Consider the following 23,294-nt stretch of genomic DNA (forward strand, 5'->3'; position numbering starts at 1 on the left):
GAGGCCTCACGGAGACGTCTTTGTTCGTGTGTGCAGTGGTCTGAGAGGGTCCCAGCTGGGCGTCCCGGGGCAGCAGACACACGCCGATATTTGGGCAGAGGAGCAGACTGTGGCGCTCAGCCTGTTCCACATCAGTGCCTCCTTTATCAGACTTAACAACAATAAGTGCTCTTTTGCAGGACGCCACTCCTGGATTAACTGACACACACACACAGGGTGGTCATATTGTTGTGGTGCTTTGTTATTGTTCAATACAGTCCCGTCCTTTGTTTCACCAGCATCAGAGCTCCTTTTGTTTTTGACTGACTTTGAAATATCTATTTATTCCCTGTGCTTTAATTGCAGTCGGTAAAATGTGTTTGAATGTTCACAGTCACAATAGCTGTCATTAGTCAGGGCTCGTCCTGCTGTCCTCTGCCAGCTCTTTTCAAACTGGCATGTTTCATCTCTGTCTGTTTGGCCACTGTGTATGTACATACCCCAGATAACTGACCCTACACTAAGAGCTTGTCTATGGTGCCCAGCGTTGGCACGGCCCGGTGCACAGATCGGCTTGGGTGTGATGATGTCATGGATGGGACGATCAGTGTGTTTGGTGCAGCCGCGGCTTCTTTATGTCCAATTAACAGCGGCCATTTGAAGTTCTGTCACTGGCCTTGAGAAGACCCGACAGCACTGAGGCATTACGTCACAATCCAACTTTTTATGTAATTTGACACATTAAAGGGCTTATTGCAACAGAACGAAATGGGCAACCAGAGGACAGCAGTTTAATTTGTGAAGAGCAAACTGCCATTACATATTCTAAACAAATATTTCCCCCCAGAACCATATGAGGAATCAAATAACAAGCATTTAACTTGCAAACAGTTTGCAAAGCATCAACAGGGCAGTTCTTTGTGTTCAGAGCTGAGGTAGAAAACAAACAGGCCACACTGTTGCCACAGGAACATTTGAATCGAGATCAATGTCGCTTAAAAACATGTGCCAAGTTTTGGTCTACTTACAATGAGTAGTTATGATGTTACTACTGTCAGTTCTCTTATTGAGTAACAGCTTCCAGTTCTGCCTCTTCACAGTCACATCACAGAATTATCAACGATCTCATAAACCTAACCCAGCAAATCTTTTAAGAAGCATAGAGTGGATGAGTGGGAGGCTAACACGTCAAAAGATAAAATAGGGACAACCACATTTATGTTAAAAGTCCACTATGTAACTTTTCAATAAGAGACTAGTCACCTGTTTGATTCCATGGAATTACACAGATGGACATAGAAGTTACATCTTGATCGTGGCTGTTGTAATGAAGATTAAATATGTATGATAATTAATTTAAATGTTATTGGTAATACTTTATTAATACAGTGTGATTTTTACAAAAGTAAAATATAGATGCAAATACAACAGTACTTTTAATGTTGTATGAACTGATGTGTCTGTAACACAATAAACATACATACTGAATGTGAACAGTCTAAGGCCACAACAGTAACGGCATCAAACTTAATGAAAATGTTTTATGCTTCCACGTCTAACACTGATACTTTCCCTCTTCCAATTGTACTAATGGTGAGAAAGGAGTGAGACAGGTGTGCTGGTAAATACCAAACCTGCGTTGTGTGTAAACTATGTGAAGCATGTTAAGACCATGTGTGATTATAGCCACTAGAGCTGCGTTTGATGATACACAAGTGGGATTCCAGTCATTCCGAGTAGAGGACACAGGAGCCAAGTGCAAGGAAATACATGTTCAGATGACGGCGTTTATTGACAGAACATGAGCGGAGCATGAAATAACAAACAACTACTATCAGTACATCTTAAACAGGAAATCCTAAGACTTGCACAGAGAAAATGAGGAGGAAGGACTCCAGTATTTGCTACAAAAAGGCTTGGATTATTCACAATACCCAAAATTGGGTTAAGACAAAAAACAAAATTAAGACCAGTAAAGGTTCTTTGTACAAAGTGTGCAAATCAAAGGGAACTACAAAGTCATTATAAAGCAAAAACACAATCTATTCACAGAAGACTTCTATTTAAGATTTGAAATAAAATATTAAAGTTACAATATACATGTGTTAACTATACCTTCAACAAGTTAGCTTTCTATTCTGTAGTCAGTAAAAACGAGTTAGCTTCTTAAGTTTGGCAATAAAGTTTTTAAAGATCACTTAAGAATGTTTTAAGTACATTCATAAAAAAATAAGATGTAAGATAACATTGACAAAACTATACAGAGCCCTGAGACAAACTGAGCATTACTGGCAGAATTCAAAATAACACAATGTAACTTTTCTGACCACAAAAGGCTGCCCGTTTAATGTGGGCATGTATTTATATGCTGAGAAAAATACAGATTTAGTTCACCAAAATTGAGGGAAGCCCGAATCCGAGAGCTTAAAATATCGAAAAGAAGAAGACATAAAAATCATACACAATTTTCTTGTCAAGCTAGAAACTGCTTAGGCCTTCTTCGGTTGTTCAAACTAGAAATGTGAACTATAAAAGAAAATCTCAAACTATAAAAGGTGCTGTACCTGTTTTTTACTGTCTTCAAAACTTGAACTACTTTATTTTAAATGGTTTGCACTGGTCCAAAGTTATTCTTCACTTATCTTATGCGTTCAGAGCATACTAATTATTCACAGAAATGAGTTTATAAAGCACGTTTCACAACTGTTAGTGGCAAGATCACAGTTTTGCCATCCCGGTAAAGCGAAAAACAACTAGAATGATAACAAGCACGCTTCCTGGTTCTCAAAAGGATAAAATGCTTCAAAATTACATGCAAACAGCACATTGTGGTCTCATCTCTACCTGAAAATCTGTTTCAATAGAATATGTTTGTACTGAGATAAAACAAATTTTGCTCAACTACACAGAAAGAAATCAGGTACAGCCTCTTTAAAGTGGCATATGTGTCCAAGGCAAACTTTGTATAGTGAATGCAGTTGGTCATTTCTTCTCACAGGCATGTAACCAGGCAGCAGTTCATGGGAAAACCACACAGGACAGATGGGTAAACAGACTTGCACTTGCTCTCCTGGCCTTTGTGATATTAATGTAGATCACGTTGGATGGACTGCGACGGTGTGTGCGCAGTGCAGTGGGTACAGCCTGCATACCAGACAGGAGCAGTAGACCTGGAGGAGACAGAGAGAAGGAGAGATTAATATGCAGGTCCTGTGAAAAGCTGTATGTTTGGACCTCAGAAGGCCAGACCACATGATGAGGAGGGCATGGGACAAACAGGAATGTCCACATGAGTTTATGTCTATGGCAACGACGCTGGTAATAAGGGCCAGGGCAATACGTAATCACAGGGCATGAGGGAGTTATTTGATGTTTGACGCAAGAAGTACAAGAAGTACTCATGTACTCAAGTTAGTGTAATACTGGAATGAAAAAGAAGTCTCCTGCTAGGAAAGGCAAATATAAGATTAGAGTCTACTTTATTGTTATTACACTTGTACTAGTACGGTGCAACAAAGTGCAGCTTAAAGCAACATTATGTAACCTTCAGGAGGTGGCTTGTCACCTGCATAATTTCATGGAAATAGAAAGTTAAACCAATACTTCAACATTCTCCATGATGAGATAGATATGTTTTATGGTATACTTTACATTTCTAAGTAAACAAGCAGGAGGAAGCCCAAGGATGGCCAAATAAGAGATGTAAGCCCGTTCACAATAAGGACACAAGTTTTTCGGTGCCGTAAAAAAGACCAATATAATTTTTTGGCTACATACTAGAGCAGCAGTTCCCATTTGATATGGGAGATACATAGAACATTTTATATAACCACAGTTGATTTTTGTAGATTTGCAAAACTTTCAATGTTCAAAGTGCATAACTGATTGATATTTCTGCATTTGTGTGGTTACAGTCCATTTATGTTCTATGCAATACTTGAACCTCAATGGAGACATTTACACGTGCATTTTAACACAATTCTGGTTAACTGTCATAATATTATCTGAATATCATCAATGCAATTTTTAAAAAATCTGTAGATTGCCAATATGTTTTGAGCTCAGCACCACAGACATTATCTGAATACTTTGGATTCTCTCGTCCCTGTCATTTCTGTTTGGCTTCGGATGTTCAAACATCTAATTTTCCTTCCTCGCTGTTACGGTGGAATGTTCCTGTGGATATGTGTGGAGCCAGCCCCAAACTCACTGGTTATTCGTAATTAACATTTTTTTCTGAGTAGAAGAGGATGGATGTTATTCTTGAACAAACAGACTCAGTGTTGACAGTTCGGGGTTGTTTCTCTGCGAGGGGCCTGTTTGGATAACCTAATAAGTTCTCATTTCCAAACACAAAGATGAGCTACAGAAGCTTTCATTGATCTGTACACATCTGCTACTGTTGTGGATACGTCCCTTGAGGCAGACAGTGAGGCACACAAAGCAGCAGTGGGACACCCGACCAGCCACAGACAAAAAAACAGAGACAATGGCATGTGGCTACATTGTGAAATAAATATAAAAACTGTATATTTGAAGTACACAATGTTTAGCCTTTCATTAGTGATGGTTAGTGAAGGAGTGAAAGATTTCAGTTAACTTTTCAGTGAGTCCTAAGCCTTGATAGATTGAAATAGTTGCAACAGGAAGAGCGTCCAGTATGCAAAATGTTAACAGTTCAAATAATATGAGGCCAAGGTTGCAATCACTAAACACATTTCTTTGGTTATTCACAACAGATAAAAAAACATACCAACTACAAAAATCGATTCTACAAAATTATATGATGATTGTGTTTGGCATATCACCCGTCCAAGTATAGCTCAATTCAAAACATATATTCACTTATCTTGTATAATTAACAATAATAACAGACTACCGGCTAAATATATGAAACAAGTAAAAGGAAAAAAGAGAAAAAACTAAAGGGAACCCAACTAGGGACTTTGCGGCTCATGGTCCATGCCTTTGAAACACATTAAAAACTGCTATGGCCTCATTACTAAACAGTTATGGTGCCGCTGGTCAGCTCACTGTTCCTGATCAAAGCCACAGTAGAGCTACAGTGGCAGCCCTTATCCATGCAAACACCACATGCATGGAACTTTCCACTGCTCCTGTTTGTTCTGCAGCACGGGTCATTGCCAGAGCCATGTGATTCCAATGATAAAACTGAATATGACTTTATATAGGCAGTGCAAAACAGTGTATCAGCAGTATGGACAAAACATCTACAAAGAAATGTGTTAAATGTTACTTTGTCAGATGAGAGTTACATGAAACAGGTGGTGAGGTTAATAGGTGTAAGCCTGAGTGGACTCTGGTGTAGTAACTCTAGCCTGTTTCCTGTCTACAAACAGATGGACTGGGAATTTACACTGGCTATACAAGGTCCAACCTGTCTGTCACTACCTCTACTTAGCCTTTGTTAGTTTTAGAGTTACTTACAATGAAAGATGGTTGTGGCACAGAAGTAAATTGATTATTAATATACACTTTTTTACACTTTTTATAGGCTTTTATGTCCTGTGGTCATGAAGCTAATGACCACCCAGAGCAGTCATTGTTTTAGCCTCGAATAACAGACTGGAGGATGAGCACCACTGTCTTAAACTAGGACAGCACATGCGTTAATGGGCCATGTCTCAATGAATACTTGAAGGATGTTTAGGAGCAGAACAAAGAGTTTGGAGCCAGTGGGTACGCTGCACTCCGGCCACTGTTTCAGACAAATATTGCGTAATAGTGATTAATTACCAGGCCCTCAGCTGGCTTACACAAGAGGTGCCCGTTAAGTGTATGACAGCTCATCGCTTTTTAAGAGCGTAATCAAATTAGTCTGGGTGATTATGCGGCCATTCGGAGCGTCGCTCCACTTTTCCTTTTTCTGCTTGTGGCAGCGTGGAGAAAAGCCCAATAAAAAGTCCATTAAGTTTATGCAAATTGCAGCAGCCGTGCCGAGAGCTGTAATGTGTAGACTGATTACTCTGGGGAGCAGAAAAAGTGTGTGCACACGTGCTGTCCCCGACAGTGTGTGTGTGTCACACTGTTGTACACAGATGCCAAAATAAAAGCTGTATTCAGCTTGTGTTCCTGGTGGCCCTCACAGTCAGGCATTAATAAAACATTAGTATTGAGTGAGAGGGGCCTCTGTACGCCTCCTTCTGACCTCTACCATTTTACAGCAGCTGTCTAGAGATGAGGAGAGCTGGCTCACTACCCTGTTTGACCCCTGACCCTGTCCAGGTGTACACCATCATCTCGCGCCCTGGATCTACTCTGATGGCCGCCAAGGATGTTGGTAAAAAGAAGCGTGTGAATGAGTGTGTTTAGAAGTGGCCCAGGATGATGAGGAGGAGGGAGAGCAGAGAAAACAAAAGCCCCAGTGCAGACTGGAGTCAGCTCAGGGCTGTTACAGTTCAGTGGTTTGGGGCAAAAGACCAGCCTCAAATGTGGCATGACCTTATGCTTATACTATGCCCTTGGTTTCATGAGTGTAAAGTGTTCACAGACAGACTAGACTGGGAGGCTACTTAGTTCACTCTTGCTTTTTTGTATATGGTATATGGCTTTAAATGGCTCATGAAACACATTATAGTAGTTTTTTCTTTCTTTTTAAATGCAGACAAGCTTAACTACTTTATTACAAATTAATGATGTTAAACTCCATGTTTTTTTTTAATCCAGAGGTCTACAGCCAATCCTCTGTCAGTAAACATATGTGGTTTGGAGCAGAGTTCGAACTTTGTGAAGAAAGTGAACATTTCAGTGCCTTTTATCTACACAAAATGAATATTGGAAGACTTTGTTTTCAATAGGACAACCAAAAATTAAGACTGATCCAAATTAAGAACGTTACCTACTCTATTCCAAATTATTCAGGAAGGAAAATATAATTGGCCTGTTTTTTTTTTGTTTTTTTTAACACGACAATCCAGACCATAACAAACACTACCTAATGCTTAGCGTTTACAAATACTTTTCCATCAACAGTGGCTTTTGGGTTTGGCCCTGGAGCCTGTGGTTGGTCACATCTGGAAATGCAGAGTGACCACAAGCTGCAGTAGGTGGTGACAAAAAGGGCACGAGGACTGGTAATCCCATACATGCCATCTGAACTGCCGGGACAACCACATATCTATGACCAGAAGGCTTCTTTACAAACCTTTACTAATGGGAATGCAAGCCACACCTTCATTCCTCCCAAATTAGCGAAAGGATGGTTGGCTTTTTAAAGGGCAGGCAATAGCAGCTATGTGTGCGGCAGGGGGGAGGGCGAGAGTGGGAGTATGAGCTGAAGAGTGGTTTCATGAGTGTGTAAAAAATCACAACAGAACTAGTGAACAGTCCAACAGCTGACTTGTGGTTGTTAGCCTGGTCATAAACATGAAAGGAGTGGGCAGACATTATTATTTTTCTCTCTGACCCCAGCTGAAAGTCAACAGCCTAAGGAAGTATATTTAGGCAGGCTTTAGTTATGGTGGTGGCCAAATGGTGCAAAATAGAACCCTGTTTTTCCCAGACTCACTGTAGTACCGGCCAATATGTAGTGCTAAATAGCTATGGCAACCTTAACATAAAGATGGTACTTTGCGTTAGAGAGGGCGTCTGTAATGCCAATCAAAATTAAAAGAAATCTTACTGTCTCTTACTTGCAAAAGGTGAGCTTTAATTACAATGGAGCAACATGTCGGCCACCAAGCCTTCATCAGATAAATGCCATTGGCCTAGCTGCTGAAACGTTGCTCCACTGCAAATAAAGCAAGACAGAGTGCAGGAGTTTTTCTACTTTTGATAATGGCAAACTAAAATGTTTTTTATCAAATGCAACATTACAATGCTATAGAACAGTAAATATATGTGTTAATACATCTGACAAGGGTAAAAGGGTTTTAAAAGCAACACAAGCAAACAGAGACAGACTTAAAATCACATTAGTGGAGAAGGGAGGCGAATAAAATAGATTTTGGTTTTAGCCTTGTTCGCTCAAAGAAATCAATAGGAAGACCTGGCTCTTGCCCCATTTGAGAGGGTGACATCACCACATTTCATACAGGCTTACCAAACAGTGATAACCACACATTCATGATGCATTATTATATTAATATTTTGACATTTGATATCACTCTGGTCTGTTTTCCTAACCTTATTTTCACTGCTACTCAAAATGCCTGTCCAGGATGTGAAGAGCACCATACAAGCCTAAATCAGGGTCTACGGCTGTGGCTGCTGGAAACATGAGCTTTTTCCATCTCTGGGGTAATTAAAACATAAAGGAAGTCAGTGGGGATGAGAGTCACTATAAGTAAATGTTCATAAGGATCTGCTGCTCTGATCTCTCCTCGCCAGCCTGTCTGTCTCTGACTCTGCCCCCTCAGAACAGCTCCAGAGAGGCAACGGACCAATACGTCATGGTAAGCCCCATCTCCATCACATCCAGCTGTTTACTGTAGAAACAGGGACTTTACATGGATGTTTTTCTACTTCATCATGGCTGCACTTATGTGGTTGCTACACATACAATTAAATATATATTAAACTGCGGTGCTTAAGGCTACATATGACTTAATGAGAGGTTTTTCAATTAAGGGCCATATTAAGATCAAACATGAGATAAAACCACAAAGCCCCTAATAAAAAATCTGTCAGGCAGCACTGACAGTCAAATATTTTCCAAAGAGTACATCAGCTCTTGAACCAGATCAGATTTCATAATATCATGGCAACATCTACAAAGCCCAATCCAATTAAACATGATCACGATTAAACTGTATTGTCTTCTGAATAGATGAAAGAAGGCACCTGTTCTTCCTTAAGGCAGAACACCCTGACACTGAGAAGACGTCTTTCCACTTAATCCTATTTCAATCCTGTAAAAGATCATTTTCACCATCCAGACCTGCCTCTTGACACTGATTGACTGCTTGCTCATCACATAGTACCTTTTGTACAAGTTTTTTTTTTTTTTTTATGTTTTGAAAGATCTTGAGGTTTTCATAAGATTTAGCTTGATAAGCCAAAGATGAGAAAAGTTAAGAAAAGATTCCCTTAGGCTCCAGCAGGAGAGGACTATGTGTCAGATCAGCTATTAAGATTTACAACAGTTTGAAACTCCTGACTCACATAGTGTCAGTTAGTTATGTCCGGGGGCCAGTCCTGAGGAGTCGGGCTGCTTTATCTCCTGTGCTGCATGTTCAGGCCTGATCGTCGCTGCTGTCAGTCACAGGCTGTGTCACTGCTCTGCTGTAATTACCCACAGCTCACATTCCTCCAGCGCTCTAAACCAGGACTGCTCTGTGTTTACCCAACAGCCAGTCTTCACAGTTAGATAATGTGTAACTGTTACCAACGGCAACACTAAAAACAGTCAGGGGCTTTACAGGGGCACTTCCACCTCACTTCCACCTAAGTGTTGACTCATAACTGCTTCTATACACACAGACAGTGACACTATGGGCTGAATATCTATAGTGCAAATGTAGTAATAACTCACCGTGAGAGGGTCAGGCTGAGAGGTACTTCCATGTGCTGACGAAGGCAGTGGGAATGAGAGAGTAGGGCACACTGGTCACACTGTCCCAGGAGTCTGATGATGGGTCGTAACAGTCCAGAGTTTTACATCTCTGAGCCCCAAAGTAGCCCCCCACCACATACAGTCTGTTTCCTGAAGCTACTGCGTGGCAGCTGATTCTTTTGGCTGTGACATCTCCAAACTTGGACCACTGGTAGGTTTCACTGTTGAAGCGATACGCAGAGCTGGCGGAGAACTCTGTGTCCCCTCCGATCACAACCACATGGTTTCCGACTACTGCTGCAGCCGTGTAACGCCACAGCTGTGGACAGGACGCTGGGACAGACCAGCGGTTTTGACATGGGTCAAAACACTGTACTTTGGGGTATTTATCTCTGTTCACACTTGTGCCCCCAAAAGCAAAAAGTTTGTTTTTGGCACCGACCACTGCAGCATTGCTCACTCCTTCTCTGAGAGGAGCCACCAGTGTCCACTTATTAGTCTGAGGGTCGTACTGCTCCACCTGTTTGAGAGACACAGAGGGAGAGGCAGGGAAAGAGCCAGCCAAAGACGTATGTCCTCCCACCACATAAAGCATGTGGTCGAGCTCCGCTGATCCGTGCCCAAACCGGGCCACAAACATGGGAGCTGCTTTGGACCACTCATCATGCAGCGTGTCGTACACCCACACATCCTTTGAGGCGCCGTTCTCTGAGCCCCGCCCACCAGTGACATAAACCTACATCACAGGAAAAGTCTCATCAGAACACAAACACAATGCACTGACTGTAATTTTTACTAAATATATACTTACTTTGCAGCCTATAGCACAAGCGCTGCACTCCTTCCTGGGGCTGGGGATGTCTGTTTTGGGTGTGATCTCCTTGGTCTTGTTATCTATCATGTAGACTTTATCACACATGAATGTCTGTCCTCCCAGCAGCAGCAGGGCCTGGCTCACCTTTCGGGGTCGAGCACAAAACCCTGTGACCAGACCATCATTCTGGAGGATCCTCATTTTGCAGCTCACGGCGTCTTCCACGATCTCACGCCCCACTTTATGACACATCACCAGCTCCTCTGAGGCGACATTTTTCAGCAGGTAAGTCTCTGGCAGCAGAGCCAATCGGACACAGCGTAACAGCTCCGGTAGCTCGCTATGCCTCTGGTCCATATCTGCTTTGACCCAGTCTATTACAGCCTCATACACAAGGCTCTCATCCTCTACCTCCAGCTCTTCACTTAGTATAAGCTCCTTCACTTTGTCTTTAGGCAGCCGGAGGAAGTCCTCTGTTTTGAAGAGGGTGGCAAAGTTAGCCAAACACATCCTCCATGACAGCTCATACAGTCTCTGGCACTGATGGGCGTCTGACAGGAGCATCATTCCCAAGCAGTTTGTTTGATGGAGATTCTTTTCCAAAAACTCAGAGGCTGCGTCCCTAATGTCATGAAACTGAAGCATATCCCCTGCTTCCAGGAGTGACTCTGCATTTTCCTCATTTATTATGATCCGAGCTGAATAGGCATAGTCCAGCAGAAGCTCCAGGACCTCTGGATGTAACGAATCGTGAAAGTTAACCTCTGCATCACGGCTCTCTCTTAGTCCTCCACTAAACATGGCCTCAAAGTATCTGCTACAGGATGCCAGAACTGCCCGGTGGCACGGGAAAGCACGGTTACCAGCCCTCAGGACAACATCGGTGAAAACATTTCGTTTGCGCAATAGGTTCAGTTGGGTCAACAAACTGTCAGCGTGGGACGTCTTATGAAACAACTGGATGTTCATGGATCCCGAGCTGGAGCGGGACTTTCGGTTTTCGTGATTACTGACAGACATCTTGACATGGGCCTGTAAAAGGAAAACAGTATGAATCAGACAACGGTAGATTTGAGCACTTTGAAGTAAAGGGCAATTTTGTTTGACATGGGCACACCCTCCACCAGTCCCCTCATGACTAACACCTTGTAAATATGATATCAGTCACTGGATAAGCGGAAATGGACTTCGGACCATTCAAAGATGAAAGGGAACAAGGATAAGATAAGGGATAAAAAGTAACAGGTGAGTTGACTTTTGGGCGTAACATTTTGTCTACAAAATTCAGAGCATCAGTAATAACCTATCAGCTGGAGCTTTACACAAGTCTGAGTTATAAATGATAAGCACGCAACACCTGGCCTTGAAGTTCCAGCATTTCTCCCTCATAAGCATTTCAGGGAGATGAGTCACCTTGAGAGACACTGAATAAAATGCGGTTCTCCTGTTCTTACTGGCTCACATAAGATAGTTCAGGTCAAGTCTTTAAGACAACTTCAGTGCTTTTTTTCTGTTGAACCAAGAGAGTATCTTTAAAGGCGCACTATGAAACTTACAACTCATGGTCAGCCATCTGATTGTCTTTAGGGAGATGTTCCACTATATAGCATTAAGGAGACAAGCAAGTGGTGCCATCAGGGCAAGTTACTGGTCAGATTTGTGGTCAGGCGAGCTCACAGAAAATGTTTAGCAATATAAACACTTAATTGAATAAATGACCGCTATATTACACTTACCAACCTTGGAACATTATAAGCAAAGCAATAACATCAATTGAAAAAAACTGATGGCGGACCCTTCACCAAAAGGTTCCAAAGCGCACCTTTAATAAATTCTGCTACTGGTTTAAATTAAAGTGTAACTAAACATGAATAAGTCCAAACAAAAGTTGCACATTATACATCATTCCAGTCCTCCACCTGCATCAGGAAGATCGACTGTTTCATAGCAGCGTAAATAAAAGAGCCATTCAACTAAAATAGAAATATGCTTCCGCAGTGCTCAAACTATGAAATTCAAATCGGGATAAAAATGAAACTCTGATCTGCAGGGCCGTTTAGCCTGTGCTCAACTTTCGTCCCAAGTTAGTCTGCAAACATCCGGGCAGCTTTACAACAGCGGCTGCAGCCAACATCAAAGACAGGACTGAACAACACTGCTCTGCTACTTTAAAACACGTGTGAACAAAGTGCACGGTTATTATAAAAATAGAAAGTAGTTCAGAGTATAGACATTTGAAACATTTACCTTGACCGTACTGCGATGTGGTCACGAGTCCTTTATGTCGACCCCAACTTCAATCGTTGAATTAGCCCAAGTTTCTACACAAAAGGATCCTCTAATTTCAATGTAGCGTCACGTCCACCATGTCCATACAGCCGTGAAGCCATTTGTTTGCGTCTTGTTGTTGAGATCTTGGAGCTATAACAACAGGAAAAGTTGTGATCGGTCGTTGTCGTAAAGCCACGCTCAAAGTACAAGTGAGAGAAAGCGCACAGGCAGCGGAGTTGGCCGTGGCTCCTCCTCCTACTCTAGTCTTTGTCCAATGCGCACCGCTTCTTTATTCTCTGTCCAACTCTTGAACCAAACCGCCTCTGTTACGGAGATCTGCCTCTCTGAAGAACTAATATTACACAATAACAATTAACTTCTTTTTAAAGACATATCCCAGCCCACTACACCCATGTATAGCAAAATGACTAGGTCCAACACTATTGTTAGACCATAGCCTTAACTGAAAGATAATAATGCTCAGTTTTCATAATCTAGTCTAGCCAATCCATGGTTTTGATCTTTATATTATGATCTCTATGATCTAACACAAATGCTAATGGTTAGATTGGGTAAAAGGTGCATTATGTCACTTTTATGTCACCTGCTTGAGTCCAGAGCACTGCCTGGACTCTTCCACAGTAGTATTCAACTAGGGTATGGTGTCCTAAAGGCATGTATATATTAAAATCATTCATTCTTACTGCGTGCATTGATTGATTGATTGATTGATTGATTGATTGATTGATTGATTGATTGATTGATTGATTGATTGATTTTAAGCAGAGTCAAATGGCCTACGTAGGAGTCTGCTTTACATTTAAAAAATAATTAGAAAACACACAAAAGTAGTAAAAAGGAACCAATTTTTTATGACTCTTACACTTGAAACAATTTGGCTTCTTCAACTTAACCCAGGTGTAATGGGAGAGGCAAGCAGACATGTTCATGATGCCTACGTCGCCTAATGCACAGTGAGATCATTCTAGCTCAAAATTCTTTACATTTTCTGAAGGATTTCATTGGGAGTGCATGGGAAAACCACATGTCTTAGATATCCACAACAATCAAGTCCAAAAAGTGAACACATATCAGCTGTTTATGTATAATGTGTAATGGACATTTGGGACAGGGTGGACAGGCACTATGGTAAATACTTGGTCAATGTGTGAATAAAAGCTGTACAAATCTATACAACAAAACAAATACAAAGTTTATTTCAGAATGTTTTGATTGTTTTTATCACTATTTATTTCTATTGATGACATTTTCTTCTTCATAGGTGACAAGTGTCAGTATTACAGCCTACATAAAAATTGAAAATAGGGCTAATATAACATACAGTACTACATTTCACTGGCCAGGCAGAATACTTAGGTGTGCTCAAGGAGATTAGGACTTTAAGGAGATTACATTAGATTTAATCGGAAGTGAATTCATCATGGTGCACCTTAATCCTCCTATAGTCTCCTGTAATTCATAATGAAACTAGTTTCAATGGTTATTATGTGACAATTTGCATATGCATGGGAGCAATGCAAGCAAAGTCACTAATCAGACCCCCAGCAATTACTTCTGAAAGGCTTCCAGAACCCGAGACTGTAGCAGACTTGCTGTGGTGTAAGTTTTTCTCTCAAGGCAGGTGGTCCACAGTGAGGTCATCCTGTCTGAAACATAAGGAGGGGGTCTTTGAAAGGGTCAGCCTCATGACTGGGCCTCCATGCTCTCAAAACAATGCAACACTTTACCCTGGGGCCAAAAAAATGTGTCATTCGAACAGTCTATGTTCTAAACTCAAATGGGTCTAATTGCTGTAGCCTATGAACCAAAAAGTAAAAATCAAGATGCAAGGTATACAAGAAGTAGTCCTAGTAAAAACCTATAATACACTCATCTGTAATAGCAACAGAATAACTATTTGATAGTAGTCTTACTAAACGAATCTTAAGTCAGTTCACTTCTGATAAGAAAAGCATGAAAACTTTTATTATGCAAGGGAAGCAATCGATATAAGCTTACAAACAAAGGCCAAACAAAATTGAAATTACAGGTAGCCTGTTAATGGAATAGACCCGTGGCGCCACCGTGTGGTAATTATTTGCGAAGCGCGTGCATCAACTCAAATCGATAGTTTTTCACCACTACGCCTGTTAATTTTGGTACATCTAAACTCCAATTTGCTTATGAAATAGGCCGTTACACGAACAAACCTTTTTGGATACATTCCATGCAGATGTTTAGAATAGCTATTTTTTTATTTTAATAGCTCCATGAGCTCACCTTTCAACGGGAAGTGACGTAGAAAGACTTCCGCCGCAGTCAAGGGCATTGGCGTAGCTCTTACTGGTGATCAGCACGTGCATTTTTAGAGCTTCCTTTTGAAGTTTTAGTACTTAAACGTGTGAAACATGGATGGCTTTGGCTCTGATTTTTCGGCAGGGGGATCTGGGGGCAAAATAGACACTGGGACTATTATGGAGCAGGTCAAGGTCCAGATAGCTGTGGCTAATGCTCAGGAGCTACTGCAGGTAGAATACACTCATAGGAAATATGTTATACACTACTGTGTGAGGATGATTCTGTGTACAGCTTTGATGTAGCTAATTTGCAAATTACTTGAGTGTACCATTTCAACTGGGATACACATTGCAATGTTTTGTAACAAAGAACAGCAGATGGTAAATTGTGCATGAATTATGTTTTGGTTTTATGTGACTTAAACTGTGATAACATTGACTTACATTTAAAAGTAATAGATGTTGTGTTCTTTTTTGCAGAGAATGACAGACAAATGTTTTAAGAAGTGTATCGGTAAACCAGGGAGCAGCTTGGACAATTCTGAACAGGTATTGATTTACTGTGATTTTATTTGTATTTATTTATTGTTTTGTTTGTTTCGTGTTAAATAGTTTTGTTGGTTAGTTAAAGTCAATAATACATGTGCATTCTGTTTTCTTTACAGAAATGTATTGCTATGTGTATGGACCGGTATATGGATGCCTGGAATACTGTATCTCGAACATACAACTCTAGACTACAGAGGGAAAGAGCCCGCATGTGAGAACCCCCCTTTGATAAAAGGGATGCAGAGGGACTGTACAGCAGCATGGGATGTGTCTTAGCAGTATGACACTGTACCACACACGCAACCTCAGGACATAAGCACTGTCTGGGTGGACTGCTCCACGATGCCCTGAGAAACATTAGTTTGTTCATAAGTTTTTATATAAAATATTGGTTTCACTCTGTAAGTGTACAACATGAATATTAAGTGAGGACACACTGAAACTGGCACACTTCATTTTCAGAAATGCTTTATTTAATTCCCTGTTGAAATCTGTGGACACAAACTGTACCAAACAGTTGGGACAGAGTGTGTGTTTACTGGATGAAGATGCCGAAGATTTCTTTAACCTTTCTCTGTTGTGCTCTCATAATTCATCTCTTGTACATAAATTCTTCATGGAAAGTTTGTGCAAATGCCATCATCATCTGTCCAGTCAATTCTCTTCATTTATAATGTTTTTCTGATTGAAAATTGTGCAGAGCTTAACGGAGTGTAGCTAAAATTATTAAGGCATGCGTCTACTGAGACATCAGAAACAAAATTAAAAATCAGGCTGACAACCCCCAAACCAGTCCCCGTCTCTCACAACAGCATACTTGGGAAACAATAGTTTTGTTTCTTGCCCTCACAGTGGTGGGCTTGTATCCATGGGGTTTTCCCCAAATAGTTGTGTGTATTATTGATCAGATGTGAATGGGCCTTTATATTATGCATAATTATGGTCCAAGGGCTTTGAGCTTGCATTGTCTTCACTAGAGTAGAACTTATCTAAAGTATTTACTTGGGAGAAAAAGTTTAGTTTTTTTTACTCTTTGCAATAATGTTTAATCCAAAGCCTGTACAAAACATAAAGATTATAACAGCCTGGTAAATAAATAATTGAAATAAATACACATGTACCAAGAAAAGTCCTGTGTCTTAGTTTTTCAGTGCACTTGAGATTATCCCAGGTGGCATAATTGCACAGAAAAGTTTGTAGAGCACCCATGACCTTAGGTCACATAAAAAAACTTTAAAAAACTTTGGTTCATGTAGATCTCAAGAGATGTGTCCTTAAGAGGCTCCTTGTTCATCACAAATGCACATATGTAGATATCCACTTCCTAATTGATGTCACTCGTGTGTATACACCAGGATAACCTATTCTTCCACAGCCATGGCCCCAACTGGTCACTCCTGCAATGAACCACTGGCCTGAAAGCTCACGGCATGCAAGTGGCCCTCCTGAGTCTCCCTGTAAAGAAAAAAATGTGTTGAGAGAACTAACATTTTTTGCATTGAATGCAATGTCATTAAGTAGGAGCAAGGTGGCCACATAGAGCACAAGAGAATGAATAGCTGCTGAGATGCCAGGTGCTTTGACCGAGACAGGAATGCCTGTGGGTTCCCTTACATAAGAAGATTACAGTGAGGGAGCAGGTGAGAAGGGGAGCTCTGTATTTTAGGAAGGAAAGTCCACTCTGTCCCATCAGATAAGAAATGTAAGTGCAGCAATGTTCCTTAAAAGAATACTTGAAGAACCAGTTTGTATTATTAAAGTTAAAAAGTTGAAAAATTTCTATATAAAGTAGAAAAGGAAACATTTAGTTTCTATCATGAACAATTATCCACTGTAAGATAAGAATCAAAGAAATGCCCTATTTGACACGATTGTAGATCCCTCCCAAAAGAACAGCCTAAGGTTCAAAGGTTTATGTGTCACCCAATTCCTTGTACTACATCTCACCAAGCAAGTGTCTCTGCCTCCCTCCATGTAACCAGCACACATCATGTTTGGAGAGAGCACATTTCCATAAGAGAGTTGGCACTCTGCCTGGTCAATGATGTTTACAGTAGCCTTCTGAAGCAGGTTAGTTAGGGAACCTGTGTTGAGAGTTGCAAAGTGATAAAAGCATATAAAATGCAATTGACATTCATGTCATAACATAGTACTCACCTCCCTCCCTCACTGACCCCCATCCAGTGATGTAGCACTCTGCTTTCGTCATGAAGCGGTGCACTACAGAGGGAAGGCATATGGATTGTATAGTGTAGGACATTGGTGCAGGCACAGACAGCTCCAAAAGAGCCACATCATAGTTCATGTTGGTGTTGTTGAAGCGTGGATGAATAAAGACCCTCTGAATGGGAATGACAAGAGCTCCTACCCCAGAGCGCAGCACAGATCCCAGGCTAACTGCCCAGTTATTGGGGTTTGGGTCACTATGAAAAGGGTCTCAAATCAATGCTGTTTTTACACATGGATGAAATTATTAGCATGTTTATTATTCAGTACCTTTTGAAACAGTGTGCTGCTGTCAACAGCCATTTGCTGTGAATAAGAGTGGCACCACATCTGTGAAGCCTTTGGTACTGAAGGCTGCCAATCCATGGCCACTCTCCTCTTCGGGCTGTTACTCCACCCACAATCCTTTGAGAGCCTAATGCTGGACGCACACCACAGTCTAAAACAAGACCCACAAATTGAATACAAAATGTGCAAATATAATAAATGAAAGTTACTCCACTGTATGTTAGCCAAAAATACTTACCACAGTTGCGTTCATCTACCTGGTTAGGACAGTCAACAACCCCATCACATTCTGGATTTACCTTGTTTATACACATAGTGGCACTACACTGGAAATTACCACTGCAGTTGGAAACTGGAAAACAGATCAAAATCAAAACAATAAATAAATAAATTAACAGTGTAAAGTGTTATTATTAAATACACTACAAAAAAGGCTGTACCAAAAAGTGACGTATCAGACAGCATATCCAGAGCTATCGTCCAAGGATCAGGTACATTGTAGAATGTCTCTTCAGAAACAGCAGCTTGCAAACTGGTGTTAGACTGTGGCTTTTCACGGGCCACGTCTGACTCAATGTAGCTCAAAATCCAGTTTCGAAGCTTGGTTACCCGTGAATATACCCCTGGTCGGTTGACTTGGGCACAGCCTACGCCCCAGCTGACAACTCCAGCCAAGAAAAATCTGCCTGGGGCCCCTTCACACACTAAAGGCCCTCCAGAATCACCCTGCATGAAAAAAGAAAGATAATTGAGAGAATACTATTGATTACTATCGCCATTACTACTGACAAATAGGATTGCAACAAGATATTACACAATAACAATGTCATTTAACACAATGAACAAACCTGACAGGAGTCCACTTTGCCCTGCAGAAAGCCAGCACACATCATGTTATGAGAGATTGCTCCTCTGTACACTAATGTCTTATTACACACTGCAGAGTCAATGACCTTCACCACTGCCTTCTGCAGATTGGAGGGCACCATGGCTAGGTTACAGAGAAAAGGATCACACACAAGTGAAATTCCCTGACTTAATATAATGCAATTTTCTATGTTTTCTATTTTGCGTGTAGACTTACTACTAAACTGGTTAAGTGCACCCCATCCTGACACCATGCAGCTCTGGCCATGGGAGAACACATGAGAGGCAGAGGGCAGACAGACTGGCTGAATGTAAAGACTGAAGGTAAGGGGAGTTTCCAGCTCCAGAACAGTAACATCAAAGTCCGTGGTCATGGGGTTATAATCTGGAGACACTATCAGTGACTTGATGTTGACCAATTTAGACTCAGACTCCTCACCACTCACCAGACGGGCCCCTACAAGAGCTGTCCATTCTTTGGGATCTTTGTCCCTGTAAAAACACAATTTCAACTAAACATACAATACAGTGGTAGTCTCTTTAACATAGCTATAAATACCTACCTCTCAAAGCAATGTGCTGCACTGACTAGCCAGCGTTCATTGACGATAGACGCCCCACAGGTATGTCGACCATGAAGCCTCAGGCTGACCTGCCATGGCAGCTCTCCATGTCGAGCGTCCTCTCCACCCACTACGCGACTCCCCATGGCAGGACGTGTCCCACATGCTACAGAACCACACAGTCACTATGTTTATGTGAGAACTCAGAGTGCGCTAAGCAATGACATTCAAATTGTTGTCTTAGCTCCAAAAACAGTCAGCCCACTCTTGTTCCACTCTATATACGAGTCAAAGAAGGTCAAATAGGTCTGAATGGTGGACTGAGAGATGTTCAGGTGAGTCTACTAATTTTGCATTAGCACTAACACTTATAATTGTATTAAAGTGCTTTGTTACACTATAAAAAGTGATTACTTACAACAGTGTGCTTCGTCAGATCCATCTGCACAATCTGGTACAAAATCACACTCTGGATTTAGCTTGGTCACACATTCGCCATTGTCACAGGTGAAGGTGTTATCAGGACACCTAGCTATAAAGCAAAGTCGTTATACCCAGAACCTTAAACAAACACAAGTAAAACACAAACTCACCATTAATCTCATTTCCAATGGCATAAAATGACTTCCCACTAGCACCTGATCGAAATGGAAAACATTAATAATTTCTGTTCACACATAGTGTAAGTGATTTGTAATTATCACATAAGCAGTTTGCATACCTAGTAAGATGATAGCTTTGATCTGTCCAAACTGTGGCACCTCTAGTGGCTGGCCATGCATTACTGAGTTGAGTCCAACTCTGAGCAAGTCCTGAATATAATTGTCAGAATACTGTTGGAATTTTGAAATTTTAAATATCAGTCGAAAAGTCACCATGACCCCTCCATTAATATTTCTGTGGAGAAAATGTATTATAAATATTTTTGTTTTGATCTGATCAGATTTTTTAAACTTCAATTCAACATACCCATACGCCACAATAATACAATCAGCGTAATGATGAGAAATAGCTGAGGCAGAAAAGATATCTTTTATCTAAAACAAAGAGAGAAAAGTAAATAACATACAAGTTAAATACAACAGGTTTACACAAAACGCTAGACAACACTAACCTTAGACTTTAGAATTGTAGATAGCACTATGGAGAACCCAGAGTTCACATTTTGCAGATCTGAATCATAATCAAGACCTTTCAGCTCCACTGTCTCCATGAAGCTGTGCTGCTCTTGCACAAGGTATGCTGATATGATAAAGAAAGAGCAGTTAGGTAAATGTTAACTTAAAACATTTTAACATAACATAATAATATCAAAGCTGTTTGTAGACCTACTCGTAAGCAGTCCCACAAAGACCCCGATAATGAGGAAAAATACAAAGCTGGCCACAATGGCAGTCCTGTAACAGCCATGCTTAGAGGAACCTCCAGACGGTCCACTCTCATCCTTCTTCACCTCCATGATGGAGCCACACCCACAATCTCACAAGTCACATGCCCAGTCTACAGCATCCTGCCAAAGGAAAAAAAATAAATTAAAAAAATCATAGCGGCCTGTGGACTAAGTGGTTGTGCCAAAGTGAGAACATGTGTAAATGCGGGATTTTATTTAAGAACAAATACATTCAGCCTAACTGGATGTTTAGTGTAGATAACATCAGCAGAGTCTAATTCAGTTTTGAGATGGCAGAGATAAGTGGGTAAGGCAGACCTTGGAAGCCATGTTACTTGGCAAAGAGCACACTGGTAGTGGAAAACACATTCCGGCATTCATTGTAAAAGTAGCATTTATAACAGTTGCAAACTGCGTTCAAAGTGCGCACACACATGTAGCCTATTGCACAGGTACCCAACAAGTGTATTACATTACAGTAGACAATACTGTCATTTTAAGCTAAAGTCACTCACCCTCTGCACGGTGACATTCAAGGCTTTACCACGGAGTGGACTCGGGGCAGAAATGCGGACTGAGGATGTGCGACGCTGCCGTGAAACCCGCTCCCCTATTTGTTCCACCTGCCAAGGGGCGTGCCGTGTACCTCTGCTGCAGCTTCGCCTTTTTATTTTGTTTTAGCAAAGCTACCCTCTTTTGAAAGCCCCTTCAGCGACCACTCCTCCGCCCATTAGCCCTGATCCTATGGGCGTTAAGACCCATCCAGGTTACAAATCTCTATGTACACAGGAATCAGATGGACGTTCATATTTGATCTTAACGCAAATGCTCTAAAAATACACAGCATTAAACAACTACACAGAGCATAATGGCCTCCACATCTCCTCACAGACTCTGATTGGTCGAGCATAAAAAGGGATGTGGAAACAATGTTCAAAGGATGAAATAGTGAACCACCCATCTTAAAGCACCTGCATTTAAAAAAAAACAACAACAGGGTCTTTGTCAGGGTGCGGACAAGCTTGAGTGGCTTATCTGCACACTATACCCTATGCCCTTTGTCTCTGTAAAATCACAACCAAATCCCCTGTTCTTAACATGGGGCCCAGTAGTTAAATATGACACAATGACAAAGTGAGTGGACTCTCCAAAAACACTATAGTCTTTATAGTTTAATTTTCTTATCAAAACAAAGTAAAAAGTCAACAGTCCGCTAAAAAGAAATTTGTAATAATACTTCACTTAAACTGTTTGTATCATAGGTCAAATTATAGTTGGCATTCCACAAAGAAACATAAGTGTAGTGCTTCTGAGTGCCTTTTTCATCATCACATTTTTACAACAAAAAGTGTTGTGCATGTAATGCAATTATTATTACAACATTTAAGAAACACAAAAAAAACCAAATAAATTGTAAATAACAATCTGAGACAAACAGCGCGAGATGTCAGCCATCCTGCTGCTGTATGAAAGGATTGGGTATCGCCTCCATGCCGTCCTGAGGGCAGATGAGCACCACAGAGGTCCCTCTGCAGACCACCAGCCCCAACTGCCGTGTGTCCTCAGTCAGCTTCAACTGGTCATCTGGATCTGCAAATACACAGACAGAAACTTCAACAGCGTCATCATATCATAGAAGCAGATATGAGGGTTTAAGCCTGCATCAAATGACAACAGTAGTGTATGCACTCCACTGTGGTATAAGTATCCATTGAAGTAAGATTTTATGAACCTGCAGTGCACATTGAACAAGGACTCTTTACGTTTACTGAGTTCTACAGCTCTTTAAAAATGTAATGGTGCAGACTTAACTTGATTACTGACCAAGCTGAACTAAACCTGCCCATCACAATAATACAAGATAAGTAAATCCTTAAAATAGGTTCAACCATATTTACTGTGTATCTGTATTATTCAGACTTGTCTGTCATGCATGTACACGTCGTGAGCCTTGCACACTTACCACGCATGTACTCAATGGTCCCGTCCAGTACCAGGTTTAACAGCGGATCAAAACCCTTCAGGACACCACTGGCTGCAAAACACGGTATTTACAGTATTAAGTCATTCTTCTGCTATAGCTCACAGGTGTTACACTGCTGTTTCCTCTCGGTCATTTACTTACCTTCTCTCCCTCCTTGAAACTTTACACGAATGGGTTTGTCAATGTATTTTGACAAATCAAAAATGCTTTCTTTCTTCTTTTTCTCTTTATCCTAAAAGCATGAGGACACATGAATTCAGACAGCATCAAAAACGCTTGTATAAATCTACAATCTCTTGTATTTGATATTCTAGAGAAACGCACCAGTATATTATATGTTAGACGTTAGAGCAAAATACTAACATAGTGGGTAAAATACACTGATATAACAATGTTTACTTTTTATTAATGAAAGAAAAATGATACGAACTCACCGCCATGTTAGCGACCAGACCCGGAAGTACAACCTGAGTATGCTCTCAAATGCTCTACCGCCCCCACTGACGAAAAGGAGATATTCATTTAGCGGCGCTGGGGTCATGCAGTGGGCAC

The 23,294-nt window shown here is 41.1% G+C and overlaps 4 protein-coding genes across 4 annotated transcripts; 1 reads left to right on the top strand and 3 right to left on the bottom strand.

Moving 5' to 3' along the window:
• Positions 1 to 1,746: 1,746 nt before the first annotated feature.
• On the bottom strand, positions 1,747 to 12,841 carry enc3 (ectodermal-neural cortex 3). Its single transcript, XM_033992122.2, has 4 exons — positions 12,555 to 12,841; positions 10,305 to 11,339; positions 9,473 to 10,229; positions 1,747 to 3,149 (listed from the first exon to the last, which is right to left on the bottom strand). Exons 2-3 carry the CDS (start codon positions 11,325 to 11,327, stop codon positions 9,483 to 9,485), a joined length of 1,770 nt encoding a protein of 589 aa, XP_033848013.1. The 5' UTR covers positions 11,328 to 11,339; positions 12,555 to 12,841; the 3' UTR covers positions 1,747 to 3,149; positions 9,473 to 9,482.
• Positions 12,842 to 14,866: 2,025 nt separating this feature from the next.
• On the top strand, positions 14,867 to 15,803 carry timm13 (translocase of inner mitochondrial membrane 13 homolog (yeast)). The gene is made up of 3 exons (XM_033992123.2): positions 14,867 to 15,106; positions 15,356 to 15,424; positions 15,541 to 15,803. Exons 1-3 carry the CDS (start codon positions 14,987 to 14,989, stop codon positions 15,637 to 15,639), a joined length of 288 nt encoding a protein of 95 aa, XP_033848014.1. The 5' UTR covers positions 14,867 to 14,986; the 3' UTR covers positions 15,640 to 15,803.
• Positions 15,804 to 15,886: 83 nt separating this feature from the next.
• Positions 15,887 to 21,942, bottom strand: tmprss9 (transmembrane serine protease 9). Its single transcript, XM_033992121.2, has 15 exons — positions 20,701 to 21,942; positions 20,483 to 20,610; positions 20,338 to 20,405; positions 20,090 to 20,265; positions 19,962 to 20,006; positions 19,787 to 19,900; positions 19,369 to 19,534; positions 19,023 to 19,297; positions 18,787 to 18,929; positions 18,379 to 18,664; positions 18,177 to 18,290; positions 17,921 to 18,089; positions 17,582 to 17,847; positions 17,372 to 17,508; positions 15,887 to 16,879 (listed from the first exon to the last, which is right to left on the bottom strand). The coding sequence occupies exons 1-15, from the start codon at positions 20,825 to 20,827 to the stop codon at positions 16,718 to 16,720; spliced, it is 2,376 nt and encodes a 791-aa protein (XP_033848012.1). The 5' UTR covers positions 20,828 to 21,942; the 3' UTR covers positions 15,887 to 16,717.
• A 173-nt stretch (positions 21,943 to 22,115) lies between these two features.
• Positions 22,116 to 23,219, bottom strand: lsm7 (LSM7 homolog, U6 small nuclear RNA and mRNA degradation associated). The gene is made up of 4 exons (XM_033965078.2): positions 23,177 to 23,219; positions 22,884 to 22,974; positions 22,722 to 22,793; positions 22,116 to 22,348 (listed from the first exon to the last, which is right to left on the bottom strand). Exons 1-4 carry the CDS (start codon positions 23,180 to 23,182, stop codon positions 22,206 to 22,208), a joined length of 312 nt encoding a protein of 103 aa, XP_033820969.1. The 5' UTR covers positions 23,183 to 23,219; the 3' UTR covers positions 22,116 to 22,205.
• Between the last annotated feature and the right edge of the window lie 75 nt (positions 23,220 to 23,294).

Source organism: Periophthalmus magnuspinnatus, chromosome 4 (assembly GCF_009829125.3).
Source record: "Periophthalmus magnuspinnatus isolate fPerMag1 chromosome 4, fPerMag1.2.pri, whole genome shotgun sequence".
Taxonomy (NCBI): Eukaryota; Metazoa; Chordata; class Actinopteri; order Gobiiformes; family Gobiidae; genus Periophthalmus; species Periophthalmus magnuspinnatus.